The sequence below is a fragment of the Bison bison genome, unplaced genomic scaffold (assembly GCF_000754665.1).
Source record: "Bison bison bison isolate TAMUID 2011002044 unplaced genomic scaffold, Bison_UMD1.0 scf7180017864491, whole genome shotgun sequence".
Lineage (NCBI taxonomy): Eukaryota > Metazoa > Chordata > Mammalia > Artiodactyla > Bovidae > Bison > Bison bison.
In genome coordinates, this window is record NW_011495050.1 from 12,619,102 (window position 1) to 12,641,797 (window position 22,696).

General features: G+C 36.3%; 1 protein-coding gene across 1 annotated transcript in view; it reads right to left on the reverse strand.

The window, feature by feature from the left end:
* PKHD1L1 (polycystic kidney and hepatic disease 1 (autosomal recessive)-like 1) overlaps positions 1 to 22,696 on the reverse strand; it is a 180,730-nt gene that overhangs the window by 94,080 nt on the left and 63,954 nt on the right. Inside the window, exons 24-39 of the mRNA XM_010863452.1 lie at positions 21,549 to 21,696; positions 20,660 to 20,814; positions 18,613 to 18,735; positions 17,813 to 17,918; positions 14,664 to 14,774; positions 13,255 to 13,419; positions 12,251 to 12,372; positions 10,429 to 10,561; positions 8,554 to 8,749; positions 8,295 to 8,437; positions 7,686 to 7,790; positions 6,792 to 6,980; positions 5,859 to 6,029; positions 5,085 to 5,311; positions 2,970 to 3,954; positions 234 to 482 (exon numbers count right to left, since the gene is read on the reverse strand). Of these exons, the coding sequence (XP_010861754.1) occupies positions 234 to 482; positions 2,970 to 3,954; positions 5,085 to 5,311; positions 5,859 to 6,029; positions 6,792 to 6,980; positions 7,686 to 7,790; positions 8,295 to 8,437; positions 8,554 to 8,749; positions 10,429 to 10,561; positions 12,251 to 12,372; positions 13,255 to 13,419; positions 14,664 to 14,774; positions 17,813 to 17,918; positions 18,613 to 18,735; positions 20,660 to 20,814; positions 21,549 to 21,696 (3,328 nt within the window). The remainder of the gene's footprint in view (positions 1 to 233; positions 483 to 2,969; positions 3,955 to 5,084; positions 5,312 to 5,858; positions 6,030 to 6,791; positions 6,981 to 7,685; positions 7,791 to 8,294; positions 8,438 to 8,553; positions 8,750 to 10,428; positions 10,562 to 12,250; positions 12,373 to 13,254; positions 13,420 to 14,663; positions 14,775 to 17,812; positions 17,919 to 18,612; positions 18,736 to 20,659; positions 20,815 to 21,548; positions 21,697 to 22,696) is intronic.

A 22,696-nucleotide genomic window follows, 5' to 3' on the forward strand; every position in this document is an offset into this window, starting at 1 on the left:
CAATAGTATTAAAATTTAAATATATTCTACAGCATGAAGAGAAATATAAGCATTAAACAAATATTTTGAAACTATGGATACCAATGCATGCTTCTTGGTGCATAAACAAAAATATTTTAATGTGCTACAGGAACTATATATTTTAGCAGGGTTGGAAGCATATGTTTCTTTCTAAATAAGTGTTTACTGAAACAATGTGAAATATTTCTAGGCTCTGGCACATTCATGCTTACCTTGGCTTGGATGAATACTGTCAATAGTAAGTGGGTACTTAAATACAACCGCAGACATGGCAAAGCCTTTTGTTTTATGATGCATCGTGACAGGAAAAGTGCCACCAGCATGATCTCCAACAATGCACTGCAATACAGTATCACTGACCATGGTCACATTACACTGCGTGTCACTTATCATCACCGAAATTTCCAAGATGTCAGTACCAAAATTAGATCCAGTGATCCGAATTTCAGTTTCAGGAGGACCTTAAAAAGAAAGGCAGTCCATTATCTATCCTATACATATACATACCTAAACTCTAATACTTAGATATGCATTTAAAGATATACCTATTCACCTACATAAACAAAATTATATCTAGTATTTTAAAACTAATGTTAAATAAACAATACATGTCATACACATTTTGGCTATAATCTCATTGCAGTTTTTGGTATCTTAACTGTAAGATATTTATAACAATGTTTATTATTTTCCAGTGCATCTGTCCATTCTACAGATGGAAGTTATAAGTTACTCGTAATTCAGGTTAATGGAAAAGAGAGAATAAAATAGACAAGATCTAGAGTTAGGAAGGAAGGACGAATGCCTGGAAGATGAAATGAATGCCTGAGCAGTGGGTGGTGGGTTAGAGTATATTTCAGGGATGAAACTTATTTTGTAAAACTTTTGGTACTTTCTTGATATTTGCAACCTTTCTGAGGAATGAACTATTTCTTCTTCACTCAGATATTTTCAATATACATGACTTGATAAACAAATCATGATATATAAATAATTAGGTGTACGATAATCAACACAGAAAGAAGGAATTAAAGACATAGATGAATGTTGATGTTAATGCCTTGAAAAAATGAAACTGGAATAAAGTATTTCAATCCTTCTGTTTCCTTTCTTCCTTCTTTTGACAAAAAGCATTGAGGGCATTACACATATGGAATTTTTCACAGGTCATCCAAACACATACTTATATACCTAAACAATAAGTGAATAGATATTAATCAACATAACTTGTTACAAATGCAGAATCACCAAGTAGTAGTTGGTTTTTAATTCAACTAGTGATAGTAAAAATAACCATGTAATTGACCATAGTAAGCATCACTGAAATATAAGTTGGCATTTTAAAGACCATAGATATTAATGAGATCTTTCATGTTGAGAATAGTTTTAGGATATAAGATTTTAAAATGTTTTAAGGTCTTAAAGTTTTAATCTTGTCTAGTATTTGCACTTTTCAAATGGAAGCATTGTTCTAAGAACAATCTGTACCTTGTGTCTCTTCAGTAAATAAAATAGCTCAGTTCTCACTTGTCTACAAGTCTCTTCTATCTTCAGATATGCTGCTTTCAAAAATACATTCAAAGTGAGATGAGACAGAAATGGTTCATGGAAATAAGGAGCATATGTCAATATCTAGTTCTTCATTTGCAATGATTACAAATATATGGGGGAGATGGACAGGGAGGCCTGGCATGCTGTGATTCATGGGGTTGCAAAGTAGTCAGACGTGACTGAGCGACTGAACTGAACTGATGCCATTGTTATTGCTAATATTTACTTTTTAAAATTCTAAATGAGAAAACTTGATGTCTAACAAAAAATTTCAATAGCAAGCTTCTTGAAAGCAGAGAATATATCTTACCCATGACACTGTAAACTAACAAAGGCTTTTTTTAAAAGCCCAACATTTAATAAGTTCTTTATTAAAGGAACTTTTAAGTTGCATTTTATGAATGAACTTCTATAACCTTATGAGAAAGGTATCTGCATGTATAAGGAATCTGATATTTTAAGAAACGTATCCAAAGTTTCACCACTGAAAAGTAGAACAGAGAAGATGTGAACCCAGGTATCTAGGCCATGTTCTCAGCCACGAGACTATAGCTGCCTCTCCAGAATTCATTACATGGATCATAAGCATTCCAACAGCTTGAAGATGATCAGAAACAGCACAGCACAGTGACAAAGGATCAAGAAGTCACTCCATCGATTCTTAGCTTAGAAAAACAACTCACTCCAAATAATTAAGTAAATATTGTTTTATAATATTTTTTCCATCTGAATGGGCCAATTACTCCCTTAAGAAGAATTTTGTTGTGTTAATAATCAACTGAAGTTTCATGGAAACAAAAGAAAGACTACTTATGAATTTTAACAGGTATTTTCTGTGCCATATCAACACCAATGACACAAACTAATGAGCAATTTTATCCATCAATATCCAGCTATTTCTTCCTCATTTCAAAATTAGTTTAAGTTCATGGGGATTTTGTTTTAAAATAGAAGTGGGAATTTCACTACAATTATGATCTCAAGAATGTACAAAAATAATCACAAAATAGACACTACATGCTGTGCTTAGTTGCTCAGTTGTGTATGATTCTGTGTGACCCCACAGGTTCCTCTATCCATGGGGATTCTCCAGACAAAAATACTGGAGTGGGTTGCCATGCCCTCCTCCAGGGGATCTTCCAGACCTGGAGATCGAACCCAGGTCTCCCACATTCCAGGCAGATTCTTTACCATCTGAGCCACCAGGGAAGCCCAAGAATATACAAAAAATAATCACAAAACAGAGACTATACAGAACTCAAATCCCACATATTGATTAAGAGGTATTGTCTAAAAACAATCCTAATAATCATTTGTAAACATTATTTCAATTCTATGCTAACAAATATTACTGATCATATTATATCAAGACACCCAAAAGGCAGGTCTTGGAGTACCTGTACTTGGGACAATTCCTTTGAGAAGTGGAGTATCTTCCAAGGCATACATAAATGACAGAGGCGGGTAAGCGACTGCGTTCACAGAGATCTTCACACTGACCCTTCCAGCCGTCCCTGCCGGGGTATGGCAGTGGATGTCACTGGAATTGACAGAAAGAATTTGACAAGGTTCATCCCCAACAGTGACTGTGGTGTTGCCTGGAGAGAAGCCATTTCCTGTGACCATCAGAGTCGTTCCACCCCCAATGCTTCCAGAAGTCGGGGTGACAGATGCTACTGCGGGGCTGCTGACAGTCAAGTTTCCCAGAGCCAAGCCTTTTGTTCCCACCACCACACTAAGAGAATGAAGTCCAGCCGGAAGGGGAGTCATGAGAACAGTGATGTTGTTTTCATTAACATCGATTGCTCTGAACTGTTGGTTTCCAATGAAAACAGAAATGTCCTCCAAGACAGTGCCAAAACCTTCCCCTTCAATAAGAACTTTTTCAGATCCTTGGATAGAGTTTGGGAAGATTCTTGTTACAAACACAGCGATGCTTTCTAAGTAGGAAAAGCTGCAGTTCCCCTGACACTGAGCAGGCACCCCGTGGATTAGGAGATTTACTTTCACAAGCTGTTGGGGTGCAGGAGATGTTTCACATTCAATGGCTGTATAATTCACTGACAGAACTTTACATGGAAAATGACCCATCAGGACTTGTGCACCAGCAGAAGAAACTGCAAATCCAGAGCCTTTTATGGTCACTTTGGTCATTCCTGTAGTTGACCCTGCATTTGGTGATATCATGTCGATGTTTGGCAAAAGTACAAACCGCCTATCAAGTTCACTGGACAGTGTGTTGATGGCAGTGCCCAGGTTGTAGACAGTTACTGAGACAATTTCCCTGATGCCAACATCCATTGAGTTTTGAGGGTCAATACGACACACAATGGAATTGTTACTACTTTCTTCTACAACACAGGGATAGCTACCAATGTTAACCTGAAAGTAAAGTGAACAGACGAACAAGTCAATACATTACTCTAGCATGAACTTAGATTTTGCATTAGCAATGACTAAATTTGAAAAATCGATCATGTGAAAACTTTTTATTCATAAAATTAATTTGGGAGACTGATTAAGGTATATTTTGGATTGACCTTAAAACTAAACTATGAGGACTTCCCTGGTGGTCCAGTGGCTGGAACTCCAGGCTCCCACTGCAGGGGGCCTGGGTTCGATCCCTGGTTGGGAAACTAGATTCCACATGCCACAACTAAGACTCAGAGCAGCCAAATAAAAAAATAAATATTTTTTAAAAACCTAAACTATGATCATACACAAATATTTGTAGCTACATTATTGATAATAGCCAAAAAGGTGAAAAGAACCCAAATATCCATGAGCAAATGGGTGGATAAATAAACTGTATACCTTATGCAATGGAATATTATTCAGCTGAAAAAGAAATGAAGTACTGCTACATGGTACATCATGGATGAACCTTGAAAACGCTATGCTTAGTGAATACAGCTACTCACAAATGACCACATATTCTAAGATTCTATTTATAAGAATATTCACAAGAGGCAAATCCACAGAGACAGAAGGATTCATGGTTGTCTAGGGAGGGCCAGAGGTATGGAGGGGTTGCGGATAATATCTAAGGGTCACGGGGTTCCTATTTGGAGTAATGAAAGTGAAAGTGAAGTTGCTCAATCGTGTCCTACTCTTTGCGACCCCATGGACTGTAGCCTACCAGGCTCCTCTGTCCATGGGATTTTCCAGGCAATAGTACTGGAGTGGATTGCCATTTCCTTCTCCAGAGGATCTTCCCAACCCAGGGTTCAAACCCAGCTCTTCCGCGTTGCAGACAGACGCTTTACTGTCTGAGCCACCAGGTAAGTCACCAGGGAGTAATGAAAACATTCTAAAATTGACCACAGTAATGGATACACAACTCTGTGAATATATTAAAAGCTTCTGAATTTTGCACATTAAATAAATGCATTGTATGGTATATGAATTATATCGTAATTTTGAGCTGCTATAAATTAAACTATGAGGTTACGGATGAAACATCTTCCTTGTATGCATATACAGAAGTAAAAAGAAGATCTTTATAGTCTTACCTTATTAGCACATGTGAGATTACTGAAGCCACGTCCAGTAATTGTTATCAATTCATTTAGTGTTCCGACGGATGGACTAATGTGGCTTATAGACGGGGAAAGACAACTTGAAAGCTCAAAGAGCAATCTCTCTGAATTTTCAACCCTGGTACTGTTCAGGGCACACAGGGGTTCTCTTGCTTGGCAGCCTGCCACAGAGCTTCCCAAGTGCAAACTCACGGGTCTGCCTTTAAACAAAAGAACTGCTTGTAAGTCATGTATAAAATTCTAAAACAAGAACTGTTTTCAGGCTACATTACTCTATTTTGATGATGGTGGTTTATATTCTGGTAAATCCTTTTTATTTTTCAAACGACAAGAGGAGCCCCAGGCACTGCAAAGTTAAAAGACCTGGACAAAGATGATATGGTTAAGAGTGAATATAAGATTAATTTTTCAATTTCTCTAAGGCCAGATCCTATGGGGAAAATAAAATAATAACATTATCTCACATTTTAATATATTTTCAGACACTCACAGAGTATCAGAACTTTTTCACATTACATCTTATTTGAGGCACATGAGGATTCTGCAGACTGGCAGGACAGTATTAACAGGATCCTCATTTTATAGAATAAATGCTAGCCTCAGAGCAGTCCGGACCCATTCAAGGTCATGCGGCTAGTTAGAGACAGTCAGAGCCAGTCGTCTGCCTCCTACTTCAGAAAGACTGCATACCCCCTGGGTTTCCATCTTTAACAGAAGTGACAGGGTTTCCACCTTTAACCTTCTTACCCTGAGCATATGTGGCTTCAGTGCCCCCCACAAACAGGTGCAGGGGAATGTGACTGGTTTCAGCTGGGAAAACGTTAATGACTCCTTGGAGAAAAATGGAGTGAGCCTCATCAACATACCCGCTGCTATAATAATGGATTCCAGGTGAAGTAAACTGGTAAGAAAATGAACCTGCCATAAAATGAGATTGTACATAATAAATATAAGCAATTAATGCATCTTTGAAAATAAATTTGAAATGATCCTTTAAACTCACATACAGATGACAGGTTTTCAAGAATATGATATTTCAACAGAAGTAGTAAGGAAATGACTATCAAAAGACCATAAAATGGCTATAAAAGAGCTGTCCTGTATAATGAAATTCTATTCCATAAAGGCAAGCTCCAGCATTAATTTTTCTAGAAAAAAACATGTGATATCTGGCATAACTTACTGACTCCTACAGAAAAACTCAACAGGCAATGAAAAATAGTTCATGAATAAGAAGTTCAAGCTGCTACACATGAAGAACAAAATGGGAAGTCTAAAAGGCACATTGTACACTAAGCTGTCCTGGAAGACTGATTTTAGAGCTGATTTCAATCAACAGAAATTCATTACTTGCTACCAGGTTGGTATCATTAAAACACATACTTCAGATCTTTGTATTTTGCTTGTTTCAATATACTTTTCTGGTTGATTATTTCAGAATGAAAAGAGATATATCTGATATCAAAACTCAACTCTGATGTACAATATGCCTTGCAGGCATTCATTAAGAATATTTTATAAATTTGAAGTATTTTGTGATAACAATAAAATGTCAAGTAAACCATATCCTGTATTTGTATATATTATTTATGCAAAAGTATTTTAAATCTAAACAAATTTCTTTTTATTATATTTGGGAAAAAGAAACATGATGCAAAATGCAGCAAAGTGGAAACATACCTGATGCAGATTTTTCTCTTCCGTTGGTAAATCCTTTGCCATCATAAATTACACTTCCAGGACTGGAGACAGAGAAAACGCTGTATCCTATTCCCCTGAGATATGGATGTGCTTGCCAAAGCCATGTCACTGTGTCTCCCACAGACACATTTAAGACTGATGGTGACCAGGCATAACCTAATCCATGTACTGGGAGCAATTAAGTCATATTTTTTTTAAAGAAAAAAGGAAAAGTAGGAAAAATTCTTAATAACTACTTTTATATAGCCACTAGTGAAAAAATTTCAGTTAACATTATAAAATTTTTATGTGTCTAACTCAAACACATAATAAAAATAAACAGAAATAATGGAAAGTGAGAAATGTGAAGCTAAGGAAAAGATAAATCACACAACTTCAAAACTGATGACTAAGAGACAATCAGAGTCTTTTTTGCAGACAATCTGCAAAAAATCAGAGTCAATAAACAAAATTGTTCAGAAATATCACATGGGGCTATTTTTTAAAGCTATGATCAATTCTTTAAACTCAAAAATTTTCTCAGGCATTGAGGCATGCAAAATTCTACATAATTTCAATTTGGATATTTATTTAGAAACCCACAATGGGAAACAAACTATAGTAATTCAGAAGGTTCTGAATGGCAATAAAACCAAATGGCAATTCCTGAACTTGGAAATTTTAAACCTAGCCTTCTTAGACTCAAGTCTACCACTGATTCATACTACATGTGGCCCCCTATGTCAAATGGATAAATTCTACACAAACTATAAACAAATTATACAAAGAGATAACAATACTTATGCTCTGAATACTCTGAAGTATTATAAGTAAAAATCTAATTCCAAGGTAACATGCCTCCATTATTTACAACATATAAAGGCCATCTTATACCTGAATCTTCCCCATTGTTGGTAATCCTAAATACATTCCCTGTTGAATGTAGAACACATTTTATGACAGTTTGTGATGATGATGTCACATTGCAAGGGAAGGACCCTGGAAAGAATAAAGATGGGGGAAAATACGTTTTCTCAAATAGTTTTTGAGAAATACAGAGATGAAGCATAAGTAATAGATAGTCAAAGCCCTAAAAAGCTCCAATTACACAGTAGGATCTTTGGTACTTTTTTCTGGTAGTAATTATGTTTGAGTACTGATTACTTTTAGAACAGAGACCTCTCATTTAAAGTGTTTGATACACATTAAATATTCAGACTATTTACTGGAGATGATGAGGGACAGTGAAGCCTGGAGTGCTGCAATCCATGGGGTTGCAAAGAGTCGGACACAACTGAGCGACTGAACAACAATAACAAACTATCAAAGTCAAAAACAGTTTCTTTTATACCAGCTAACCAAATACACTTAACCTTTTATACATTAATAGAAAATATGAAGCTTCCATGACTGAGAGTATTTGTGTAATAACTCGGCACCCAGAGCGCAACCTTTAAGATGAGAAATATGATAACAGCTCTCCTGTGAGGATGAAATTATTACCTAAAAGCACAGTGTTCTCAGTTGGGATCGTGCTGAATCCAAAACCCATTATAGTGATTTCAGTTCCACCATATAAGGAGCCTTTCTGTGGAAACATGTTGGTCACTTCCAAAATATACTGTATAGAAGCACTTAACTTGTCTCTGCAAAAGAAAAATTAACAGCTATTTCAAGGAGCCTTACATGGGGTCATATTGCTTAACTCTACTTAGGACATGGTTCATTTAAGAGAAAATAATTGAATATCTAATTACCATACCTTGTTGATGCAAAACCCCAGTTTCTGACTTCGACACAGATATCATGTTTTCCAGGAGACAACTTGGGCAAAAGGCATCTAATATCTGTGAAGTTCCGGTGAAGGACCTGGCAGGATTTCCCTCCAACGTAGACCTCCATGTTTTGTGTCAGTTCATTTCCAAAGTTATAACCCTTAATCATTAAATTAACTTCTCCTATTATTTTAAAAGGAAAGAAAATTTTACAAAAAGAGCCCATGTATTATTTAGCGCAAAATTTGAATATTAAGTAAACCAACTCATCTCTTATCTTTCATTGGATTTAGGACATCCTAACACTTTGACTGTGTGGATCACAATAAACTGTGGAAAATTCTTCAAGAGATGGGAATACCACACCACCTGACCTGCTTCTTGAGAAACCTATATGCAGGTCAGGAAGCAGCAGTTAGAACTGGACATGGAACAACAGACTGGTTCCAAATAGGAAAGGAGTACGTCAAGGCTGTATATTGTCACCCTGCTTATTTAACTTATATGCAGAGTACATCATGAGAAACGCTGGCTGGAAGAAGCACAAGCTGGAAACAAGATTGCCGGGAGAAATGTCAATAACCTCAGATATGCTGATGACACCACCCTTATGGCATAAAGTGAAGAGAAACTAAAAAGCCTCTTGATGAAAGTGAAAGTGGAGAGTGAAAAAGTTGGCTTAAAGCTCAACATTCAGAAAACTAAGATCATGGCATCTGGTCCCATCACTTCATGGGAAATAGATGGGGAAACAGTGGAAACAATGTCAGATTTTATTTTGGGGGGCTCCAAAATCACTGCAGATGGTGACTGCAGCCATGAAATTAAAAGACGCTTACTCCTTGGAAGGAAAGTTATGACCAACCTAGATAGCATATTCAAAAGCAGAGACATTACTTTGCCAACAAAGGTCCGTCTACTCAAGGCTATGGTTTTTCCAGTGGTCATGTATGGATGTGAGAGTTGGACTGTGAAGAAAGCTGAGCACCGAAGATTGATACTTTTGAACTGTGGTGTTGGAGAAGACTCTTGAGAGTCCCTTGGACTACGAGGAGATCCAACCAGTCCATTCTAAAGGAGATCAGTCCTGGGTGTTTATTGGAAGGACTGATGCTAAAGCTGAAACTCCAATACTTTGGCCACCTCATACGAAGAGTTGACTCATTGGAAAAGACTCTGATGTTGGGAGGCATTGGGGGCAGGAGGAGAAGGAAACTACAGAGGATGAGATGGCTGGATGGCATCACCGACTCGATGGACATGAGTTTGAGTGAACTCCGGGAGTTGGTGATGGACAGGGAGGCCTGGTGTGCTGTGATTCATGGGGTGGCAAAGAGTCAGACACGACAGAGTGACTGAACTGAAGTGATCTGAACACTTTCAGAAGTAAAAGAAAATCAGTGAAATAATTGATAGCTACCAGAGGGAGATAAAATTCATGTTCAATTATTTAACAGGGAAAAGAAAATGGCAAAGAATTTTTTTTAATTTAAATTTTTCTTATTGCATATGTTCTAAGTGATATAATAAACAGACCAGTTCATGGTTAAAAAAGAAAACCTGTGACAGGTTTTGCTTCAAGAAACATAACTGCAGGAGAAACTGCTTCAAAGCCTGTCCAGAAATGGCACACATACATATATTATTATATATGTATTCTGTTCTGTTCTGTTCAGTCACCCAGTCATGTCCAACTATTTGTGATCGCATAGACTGCAGCACGCCAGGCCTCTGTCACTCACCATCTCCCGAAGTTTGCCCAAGTTCATGTTCATTGCATCAGACAAATACATATATTGTCCAATGCACTGGATATACACATATATATATCAAAAGACTAATTTTGTTGAAGAATTCCTTACCCAATATTACCCGTACTTTTGGACTAAAATCAGTTATAACTGGAGTCTGTAAACAACTATAACTATAAGCATTTTTTGCTGTGGCTTGAACTCCACTGGTAATAACTGAAATATCAACTGTACCCTCAATTCTCTGAAACAAGAGGGAAAAATAAAACAATTAGAAAATACTAAATGTTAAGATACAGAAATTCCATGGCTAAAAGCAAAAAGAATCTCTCAAAATAAACCTTTAAAGATTTTTTTCCCCAAAGTCATGAATCAGAGTAATTACCAGATACTCTGAAAGTTGTGATGTCAAAGGAGGAAAGTTATTGTATCAAATGTAGGTTATATGTTTAAATTCTTAGATAAAGGTATATGATATAGTGGTTTTGTGGGTGCTTATGATCAATTCAAACACATCTACATTACTGGATTCCCCAGGGTTCTTCAATGTTTTGGACAAGTGATTCTCTAATTAATAAAGCATATGATTCTAAAAGTTTTGAGTCTTTTGCTCTTAAAATAGGCTTGAATGAAATATTTATTCCTCTTCATGGACAAAAGACATTATTATATCTTTTGTTGACATGGTTCCAGAATCCAAGACTGAAACCTAAGAAAAATAGATGCTTTCACCAATACAGCACACAATTCCCAATTAGGAAAAACAGTTTTCCCAGCATCTAGTATTTACTTAGTGCCCACTCAGTGTTTAACTGAATGACATAATTTAAATGAAGTTTTAATTTGCTATATCCCCCAAATTCTTATCTCCATCATTCAGTCCAATGCATGCTCAAATTCGGGGCTTCCCTGATAGTTCAGCTGGTAAAGAAATGAAAGAGATCTGCAATGAAAGAGATCCCTGTTTGACTCTTAGGTCGGGAAGATCCCCTGGAGAAGGGATAGGCTATCCACTCCAGTATTCTTGGGCTTCCCTGGTGGCTCAGATGGTAAAGAATCTGCTTGCAATGTGGGAGACCTGGGTTCGATCCCTGGGTTTTGAAGATCCCCTGGAGAAGGGAATGGCTACCCACTCCAATATTCTGGCCTGGAGAATTCTATGGACAAAGGAGCCTGGCAGGCTACAGTTCATGGGGTCACAAAGAGTCGGACACAATTAAGCAAACTTCACTTCTCATATCAACTACATAGTAATATATACACTTGATTGCCTATAGCCTTAGATATTAGTGTCTTAATTCATCATCCTTCTGCACACAGTAAGTAAAACAGTTTTGGTTTAAATTTAAACACTATTTTTAAAAATAGAGGAACAATGAGTGGTCCTAAAATGTAAAATTCCATGGGAAAACTCACATTTTGTGTGTTTTCTCAACAAACTGAAACTTTAACACATTTAACGTATTTATATATTCCTTTAAAAAACCCAAAATGTCTAGAGTTGCTTCCCTGAATTTTTTATACTATTTATTACTGGTATATTTTTTCATCCTTGGATTTTCCTGGTCAACTCCCATTCATCATCCTTCCACTTCTGACAAGACACGAACCTGCTCATGAAACTCTTCCTGACATCCTCTCCCCACTGTATTTTACCTTCACTTGTGTGTTTACTTCTATTATTTCACATGAAACACACTATTTAACATTAGTGTATGTGCCTCTCTTCCTCAATGATGTTAAGTATTTAGATTGTGGAGATAATATTTTGTATTTGGATCTTGGCAGAAAAATGTTGAAGAATTGTTAAAGAGCATAATGAACCTCTGCACTCATTAGGTAAATAAGGCATTTCTTTCACCCTCTACTGAGATGCTCCTTAATTCGCACAATTTCAGAGTTAGAAAAAAATAACCAAAACTGGATGCCTTACTTTGGGTGTTCTGCAGGTTATTTTATTCAAATCCCCTTCAATTACATTGCAGGTTTCATTTCCAACTAATACCTTTGAATATTCATGAAAGCCAAATCCAGATACAGTCAGAAGAGTACCACCTTCATTAGTAAAAACACAAAATCAAGTAACAACAAAAACACAATAGGTTAACAATAACAAAAAGACACTTTGGCGTAATCTAACTCATCATTCAAGAATTGTCTAATCATCCAAGAGATGGGTTGGCAAGTAGATCAGGGACCACATAGCCTGAGCTCCAGAGTTTGGAATTGTAAAGGGGCTGGGCTAGGTGACTGAATGAAATAACACAGATTTGCAACTAACATTTGCTTCTGGACATTACTAGCAGCAACTGCTATTTTCCATAGTGTCTTCTTCATCCTATGCTATTTGTATTTATTCAACTAGTGGGAAATGAGAGTGAATTACTTTTAAGTAAATTAAAAATCCCAACAAAATAAAAATAACTTAAAATATAAACACAGAACACACCCAAAAAATCAAGACCAAAGCACAAAATCCAAAACTAAGCATGATCAAACAAACAAGCAAACAAAACGCAAAAGAAATAAAGCAAGACTGGAAAAATGCGTTATTTTCTTTCATCTTCTGCATCAGCCTCCCTTTCCCCGATTTATTCCTGGAACTTTTTCTGGGTCAAGTAGCTCCACTGAGACTGTGATTACAAATGGAGCAGTTGGTAAGCAGAATAATAACTAATAAATCTTATCTTGACATAATTAATGAGCTTGTTATAGAAACATGTAATAATTGATGATATTAATTCAATAACCTAAGACATAGTAGAAGCAGTCACCCTGACTTGTGCTTCATAAGAAACAAAAGAATTAGTCATCCAGGGAATCACCGTGCCTTCCGAAGGAGGTATCTCCTTTGTTCTGTACGAGGAAGGTTTGGAGTCCTCTCCCTTCACCCTGTTCTAGAAATAGTTCTAATTGTTTGGAACAATTAACTGTTACCTGCGAGGCTTCCAGAAGCAGGCCAGATGTGTGAGATCTGACTCTGATAAATGAAGTGGAATCCCTTCTCCTCTGCATTCTGTGCTAGTCCAGTACCAGCGATGGACACAGCAACTGGGAAACGTCCAGCACTTCCGTTCAGAATCTGGCATTTGATCTCATTTTCTCGTGATAAAAGAAGAAGAAAATGGTCAAGAAATGTTTTTGTTGTATAAAATTACTGAAAATTTATGTTTGCAAATATAAAAGTGGCCTTCATTTTTATATTCCAAAGAAACGTATCTGAGGAAAATTACTCATGTATTAATGGGAGGAAAACCTTTACAATCTACCTAATGCTATGGATCAGACCCTCCCAGAAAAAGAGTAAGGTAAAATAATAATGAGGGTAGAATAAACAATTTGCTCCTGAGTACTACTGTGGCAAAAAAAGTTACTATAATAACAATTTTAAATCTTAATATATAAGGTAATTTATATCAATAATTTAAAGATTTTGGTCCAATACATTGTTTATGTCACAAACTGAGTAAAATACTAGGTTTCAACAAGAAAAGTGATTAAAAACTAAGTTAAAAAAACAATTCTTCATTTAGAACAGTATATGTGTATTTATAGTACAGTGCATGTCATCACCATCATTGTTATTATTATATACCATATAATAATATTGGATATTAGATCTCAAGAATCCATAGAAGATGCAAATTTAAAACAATTTAAATAAGGAATTTCCCTGGTGTTCCAGTGGTTAAGACTCTGTGCTTCTAAGGCAGGAGGCACAGGTTCGATACCTAGTCAGAGAACTAAGATCCCCTGTGCCATGTGGTACAAAAAAAAAAAAGATGTAAATGATACAGAAGATGAATTTACTTATATAATCTAAACTTACTAAAATTAGGGAAAATAACTAGGATTATGAAAGAGAATTTTTAGGTAAATAAATAGTTATGCTCCTCATTTCCATGAATAGAAAGTATCAATGATATTTAACTTTTATATTAATGGGTAGAGGTTCTTTCGGACTATAAGTCCAGGAAGATGGCTATGGCCTCTTGCTATGACTAATGTGACATTTTCAAAGCATGAGCAGAGGGTATTGCGGAATATCAGAGCAGCAATCTATGTGTTTTTGTGTTCCAGAGACATAGCAAAGAAGGAAAGATTTGAGGGGAAAAAGAACAAAAATCATCTGTTACGGATAGAGGTACTACAAAACAGAACAAGAATTAGTCTGTGGTTATAACTAAAGATTAAAAAGATAAGGTATTTATCTAGAGGAGTTTCCCAATTTCATGACCACAAAGGAACTCTATAGGCAAATTATTATTGTAACACTGCTCTTTGATTCCATTTTCTCTTATAGAAAAACAATTAGACTCAAAAATAGTCATTTTAAAAGAACCTACCACTCAGAGAAAGAAGAGAGCAACCTGCTGGCCCAACTGAGACTGAGACAGATGAACTAGGAGAAAATCCTGAACCCGAGATGGTTAGAATTGTGCTTTCTTCATAGGACCCTGAAAATGATAAATATAAATGACAATATTAAAATGACAAAACATAGAATCTGTTGCTTAAAATCAGACATTTCAGAGGAAAATGACCCTACCTTCTAAAATATATAAATAATAAGCCTTTAAGCAAACAGAGAAAAAAGACATTTATTTAGCAATGGTATTTTTTTTCCCATTTTATTACTGCACATTGCTTCGTGTTTGGAATTTGTGTGTTGATAGAGATTAGTGGAAAGAATTATCTGAGGAATGGAATGAGGTAAGTAAAGGAAAATTATTCTTATGACAAAGAAAGTAAACAGACATCTCCATATGGTAACTTAGACTGTGACAGAACTGCCATCACAAACTCATGAAAAAAGAATAAACTGTGCAAGTAATGTAGTGGACACTTTCCATTTGAAACAGGATATGATTACTTAAGCTGGAGTGACACCAATCCTGAAGTGCCTGGGCTATTCCAGGCTTATACTCTCTGGCCCAGGATCTTATACTGAATGTTCTCCATTGACTCTTAAGGTATCCAGGTTTGATCGATTAATGAAATGGTCACCCTAACTTATATAACATCACACACAACATAGATTTCACATGGATTTAAATAGCTAAGAATGAAAAATCAAAACTTCAACATTTTAGAAAAATACATAGTCAAATATCTTAAAGACTTTTATGTAGAGATGGATTTGGTAAGACACAAAAAGCCATCGTTACCCATAAAGGAAAACATACACAAATTAAATGTTTCCATGAGCAAGATACTAAAACAAATCGTAAGTGATACACTAGGAAAAGACATGTGCAAAGAACTGACAAACATAATATATAATACACAGTGCAAGTTGATAGGAAAAAGACAATCTGGTAAATGGATAAAAGATGTTAACAAGCAATTTGCAGAAGAAGAAATAATCTAAATGTCCAAGAAACATAGAAGATGTTCCTGTGCATTACTAACTAGGGAATAGACAACATAAAAACAATGATGAGATAACTTCTTACACTCATCAAATTGACCAAAATTAGAAAACTCATATTATTAATTGTTGGTAAGGGTGTGGATAATATGATGCTCTCATACCCACTGGAGGTACAGTCAGTTAGGGGAGCAATTTGGTCATCTAATGAAGTGAATACACATATGCCTAGTAATCTGTATGTAGGATGCAAATCCTAAAGAAATTCTAGCATGTATGTTACAGCAGATTTGCATAAGAAAGTTCAATACAGTCATGGGCAAAAACAAAAACACTTGTAAACAGTCTCAATGTCCATCAATAGAGGAACAAATAAACTGGTTTATCTATGAAGTATTTTAAACTGATTAATTACATATACATAAAACCATATATTTCTCAAAACAAATGCTGAATGACAAAAGTAAGGTGGAAGTGATATATACAACGAAATAGCTCATAAACTTAAAAAACTGAAAAATTTACCATGTCTGTGTTATACACAAAGGGTAATTAAAATGGCATGGATGAATACAGACAAAATTAATTATTGTGCTTGCCTCTGGGGAAGGTGGTAGGGCCTTGCACTGAGCACAGTGCTTAGAGACAACTATAACTGCTCCTGTAATATTTTCTTTCTGATGGTTAGAAATAAATATGACAAGTGTTAACGCTGTTAAATTTTCATTGAGGAGAAAATGGGTGTTTTTAATAGCATTATTATACTTACTTTTTTTTTTATTACTTTTACATTTAAAGTGTGGCAAAAGGTACTTCACGTTAACTGAGTGAGAAATATTATTTTCAAGAATTAAAAGTGGAAAGTGAAAGTGAAGTCGCTCAGTCGTGTCCGACTCTTTGTGACCCCGTGGACTGTAGCCCACCAGACTCCTCTGTCCATGGGATTCTCCAGGCAAGAATACTGGAGTGGGTTGCCATTTCCTTCTCCAGGGGATCTTCCCAACCCAAGGATAGAACCCAGGTCTCCTGCATTGTGGGTGGACGATTTAACCTCTGAGCCACAAGGGAAGCCCTAAAAGTGGAAGTCCATTACAAAGTACAAAGATGTATTCAAAAACAAGAATACCAAAGTGGAATTTAAAAGTGGAAATCCATTACAAAATACAAGGATGGATTCAAAAACAAGAATATCAAAGGACTAAAACCAAATTAAAGTTCATGAAATCTTTATTCTTGAGAGTTCTGAAGGTTTTACAGTAGTGATACTAACTTTGGGATAACATGAATTTATATATAATACTATAAAAAGGTATTAGTATAATAATTACATTAGAAAGTACTATGAACAGTATTACAACAATTATAATACTATGATAAAATACTATATATTCTTCAGAATATATTCTTTCAACATAATGTGATATTTTAAAGATTTCAATGGGTGTTTTTTTGCTTGCTGAAATAATTAGCAGGTGAGTTTTCCTACTAGCCATTAATACTAAATAAGTGATTACAGTATCTGAGCTTATTTTTCTGTCTGAAAAAAAGCCATCCCTTACAATCCTTAGTAATTCTTAGTCATTACAATCTTAGTCATTCAACCCTTGGAGTTCAGACATAAAGAGTAATACTTTTTAAAAGCAATCACATACCATGAAAGTGTTTCATGATGCGTCCCTCTAGACTGAGTTCTTGACAATAATTTTTCTTTCTCTTATCCTCAAACCTGGGGTCTAATTATTTTCTTTTACTAAACAGCAGCTGTCCTGTTACTGACCTTTTAGTATTATATCTCCTAGGAGAAGTGGTCTCATATGATGAAAGATTCCAGTTAAAACCCTAGGTGGTAGAGTTCAACAAAACTGCCTCAATATCAGAAATCTTAGGTATTGATTTTAACTTGGTGAAATGGGAAAAGTAGAATACTAGTGAGTCCAGTGTAAACACTGATATTTTTCCCAAAGAAAATTAATGATCTTTCCATAGCTTTCTGATTTGATACATTTTTTTCACTATGTAGAACTGTCTGCTTACCTTATTTAGAAATTAAAAACCACTATCAGAGTTTACATTTTTGCTAATTGTCTTCCACCCTACACTCCAAATTCGAAAGCAAGAGATTACCTTGGGAAGGGTTTATGGCCCGGATTTGAGGAGTAGTTGTGGGTTCCCATGTAAACCCACAGTTGCCTGAACATTTAGCTGGAATTTCATTGACAAAGACTTCAACCTACAAATAAACAAACACAGAGATAACAGAGGTAGCATGGTTAAACAGAATATATGTAGGATTTAGAAAAGTAATAGAATTTTGCTTGTTTGCTAGTTTGCTGGTTTCCAAAAATTAGTCTATTCTACTCATACTTTTTCTGCTTTGACACTTCATTGACTCATTCTACAAATGTGTCCAATATATCAGGCACAGCTGTAAATGGACGAGTACATTTAACAAAACAGATGACATTCCTGTTGTCACTCAACTTACATTCTAGTAGAGGTAGGGCAGAGATTTGCATAAGGCTATAAACTTATCCAAAAAAATAAATGAACATTATGCCCTGGGGGTAAGTAGTGCTATGGATAAAAACAAAGGTTGCTCTTGAGAAAGTCATCTAAACTCCTTACTCTTTAACTCCCTCTCTCTCAGGAAGTGGTAAGGTTAATAATCGCTTTACAGAGACACGACAAAGATTAAATGAAAGGATATATTTTCAAATACCAACAGCAGAGCTTAAAATCCATTTTTATCATAAAGAAGATATTAATAATTTTCCCAAAAGTCATGAAATAATATTATTGAATTGATCCTCTGTTAACAAAAAGTCACATGAAAATAAGGATGTCATCTCTTCAATTTTACTGGGTCTTAAATTTATTACAAAATAGTTATATGTTTAAAATTATGAAGAAACTTATAATAATACCTGTGGCTGTTTGCTGGGTGTACGAAGTAGGTCTCCCAGTATACGCTGTCTGAATAAGCCACCTTCCTTTATCTTTGTTACTGTCATGTTAGCATTTTCTCCAAAAATGTTGGAATCGTTGATCTATTTTTAGATAAGACTATTTTACTAGAAATGTTATGATAAATATGACCACACCAGTTTTTCTTTTTAAATTTAAGCATGGTTAAAAGTGAAATGCCAGAAGATTAAAAATTTCAAAACCATTTGGTCACATTTTTGAAAAAGAAGCCTCTTCAAAAATGATCATAAATCTACCGAAGAAAAAACTGGTAACATCATAGCATTACCAGATATTGCAGCAGTCACAACTTGAATTAAATGACTAAAATTAACTTGAATATTTAGAATAAAATATGTCTGAGAAACACAAATTTATTAATTTTTGTCAAAATATTCTATGCTTTTTCTGAAAATGACCATTTTGATTAATGATTCTTAAATAATTGAAAAAAAGTGGTCTTCTTTCCACCCAAAAGTCAATGTTTCCCCTTTAGCAGTTTTGGCCTCTGACTACCCCTGGTTTTTCATCTACTGATGAAGTTATATTTTCTGCCAATGGTAAAAATGAAACCAAGTTGGATCAATATGCATACTTTGGTCATTCCAAAGCTCACTGTTAACACGGTAGTCTTCCAATGCATACAGAGGCCAGAAAAGAGACAGGAGTCTTCATGCTGGGTCTGTGGGAGCCAAAGTGACCAGGAGCAGAAATGATGAACAAGCAGAGGAGGCCGGTCAGGGAAGAACGAAGGGAAGAGTGCGCAGACACCCGCAGAGGTACCAAGGGGACATCGGTCATTAGAGATGTCTCAGTTACAGAATTTTCTAATTTCAGGAACATGTCTAGTTTCAGGATATGTGCTTTCTTAAAATAAGGCCCACCTCTGTATGACATCCATACAGTCTATGGCATATTATATTCTATGTTCATATACTTCTTTGAGTCTCCTCTGTTATTTTCCCAAAGCAGTTTTGTATTTTTTTTCCACCTTTTGTCAAGGACATCTTTCCAGGTGAACATATGTGGGTCTATACATGGCTGCTCGGTGTTCATGCTATTTGTGTCATTTTAACAACTATTTTTCTATTGATGGGGATTTAGGTTTCTAGGGGTTTTTTTCTTTTACTATTACAAATAATGCTGCATTGACTAACTCTGTGCCTATCTCATTTCCTATTTGTATTATTATTTCAGTAGAATGGAGTTATAGATCTGAAATGGCTGAATCATAAGGTTTATGTATTCAGATGCAACTAAATTATCCTCCCAAATGGCCTTACCAGTTTTACTGTCTCACCAATAGTACATGAGGATAAGAGTGCCTCTCACACTCTCATCATCACTAGAAAGCACACTTTTGATGTTTACCATCTGAGCCCAAAGTCTCTTCCAGACCCTTCACCTTCACATATTCTAAATGTGACTTCCCTCCTGTACTCCCAACCACACTCTAAGCGAAAGTCATTAGATAAGCGCTTAAAAGTGTGGCTCTGTTATGAACTTGAAAAGGTCATCTTTGGAACCAGAAAACTATCCAAGGACCCAGAATACAGCTCTAGCGAACAGACAGAATTATAGACAGCAAGGCAGATTACGCTTGGCCCCCCATACAGTATATCCCCAGTATACCCTCCCCCTTACACAATGCCTTCCCTCACAGTTTATGCAGATTTAGTTCTGAGACTGGCCCTGCCTCTGCTCTTCCTGCCCCTATCAAGGGTCTTCTAATCCATATATTCCTGAACTTCCCCCATAGGATGTCAGGCATAAAGCACCAACAGCTGTTCTCCACAAAAGAGAATACCTGGTCAACTTCATTTTAAATAATCTTCTTTCCCCCAATTTTCTTTTATGGAAAAGAATGGAAAGGAATTCCTTGAATGTTTAGTCTATCATTTGCATTTTTAAAATACACACAGTCTCCAGGTCTCCTTGGCATGAGGCAGGGTGCAAATAAGCAAAGAACACATAGAAGAAAACAAAACCCAGGTGATGTGAGGGAACCTGCAGGAGAGGCTGCTTTCCACATGTACTTCTCCACTTGACACGCCATGAGTATCCAGCACAGCTTCCCTCTCGGGTCACCGAGACTTGTCCCACTTCTTCAAGACTCTGGAGAGCAAACTGCAAATCTGCGGCGGACACGGCAGCGGGGATACCTGCACTCGCAGAAGGACGGCAAACAGTGGGAATCAAAAATTCACAAAACCGTGGTCACTCTTGTACATGCTAAGCTGCTTCAGTCGTGCCTGACTCTCTGCGACCCTACGGACTGTAGCCCACCAGGCCCCTCTGTCCATGGAATTCTCCAGGCAAGAATACTGGAGTGGGTTGCCATGCCCTCCTCCAGGGGATCTTCCCCACCCAGGGATTGAACCCACATCCCTTACGACTCCTGCACTGTAGGCAGATTCTTTACCGCTGAGCCGTTGGGGAAGGCCCATGGTCACCTTTAACATACATGAGATGTAGTTTATTACTTGTAAACCAACTGTTCTCCTCTAATACGGAAAAAAAATGAAATTTCTATATTGCTTATGCAACAAATTTACATATTCCTTAGAAACAAAAATTACATGAATAATGTACCTCAGACATTGATCCTTGGCTCAAATACTTAAAAACAATTTCATAGGTAACCAAAAAGCTATGGACATAAAAGAGAAACAAACTTTTGGGAATTTAACCTAGGGTATCTGGTGAGGTGATGAAGAAAACATGAAAATGTCATTTGTTCTCAATAATCCAGCTTTACATTAATGAAGATTTCAACTCTATAAATTACATAAAGCAATAATATTAAAAGGAAATACACTGAAATGTTTATGATGGTTATCTAGATCAGTACAGTTCAACTGATACACAGACCAAAGTTACAGACTTTTTCATGTACCTGTGAGAACATGTCCATACGCGTGAATGTCAAAGCTGCCCCTGAGAGGTGGAGATGCTGCTTGAATTCTTTGAATACGAATCTTTGACTCCCCGGGCCAGTTATTTCCTCTATAAACAGACTCATTCTCTGTCTCATTTGTGATTCTCTAATTTCCAAAATAAATATTGATAAAATGGTTAAATATAACAATGGTGAACACGATTTCTATTTCACCAGGGTACAATCCTGTGACATGACATAAATGAGCCTCAGGTATTCAGGACTCCTTAGAACATTAAGGAGAGTCACATAAATCAACACAGGCCGTACCAATGTGGCTGCGCTAATGAGGCTCAGGTCAACGCAGTCATCTGCGCGGCAATCAGCTGGAACCACAGTAATACCTCATTAATTCAGAGAGTGCCCACCATCATTCAAGGAACAAATATTTACTGAGCAGGCATTCTGTTCAAAGTACAATGCTAATCACATTGGGTGGTGAGGCAAAGAAGTACGAAACATGGTCTTGGCTATCAAAAAATTAAAAACCTTTTTAGAAAAATAACATACAAAAACTTGAAAACTTAACTAATGATATAAAGAAATATATGATCAATACAGTGCCTAATCCAGACTCAGGAAATACCTGTCTAATATTAAGTGCCAAGTGACAGAAGCAATGTGTGTGATAAACATTCATAGATTGTAACTCTAATAGTGAAGATGATATTCTCCGGCTGCTGATCCTTGTTAATCTTGTGGAATTTAAAGTTATAAGTCCTATTGCCCACACAAATGAGCAAATATAAGTCCCAAAAGACATGTGCAAGAATGTTCAGAGCAGCTTTATTTATAATAATCCCAAACTGGAAATAGTGCAAAAGCCCATCAACAGAATAGATAAATTGTTGTATGTTAACACCATGGCATCTGGTCCCATCACTTTATGGGAAATAGATGGGGAAACAGTGGAAACAGTGTCAGACTTTATTTTTCTGGGCTCCAAAATCACTGCAGATGGTGATTGCAGCCATGAAATTAAAAGACGCTTACTCCTTGGAAGGAAAGTTATGACCAACCTAGATAGCATATTGAAAAGCAGAGACATTACTTTGCCAACAAAGATCCGTCTAGTCAAGGCTCTGGTTTTTCCAGTGGTCATGTAT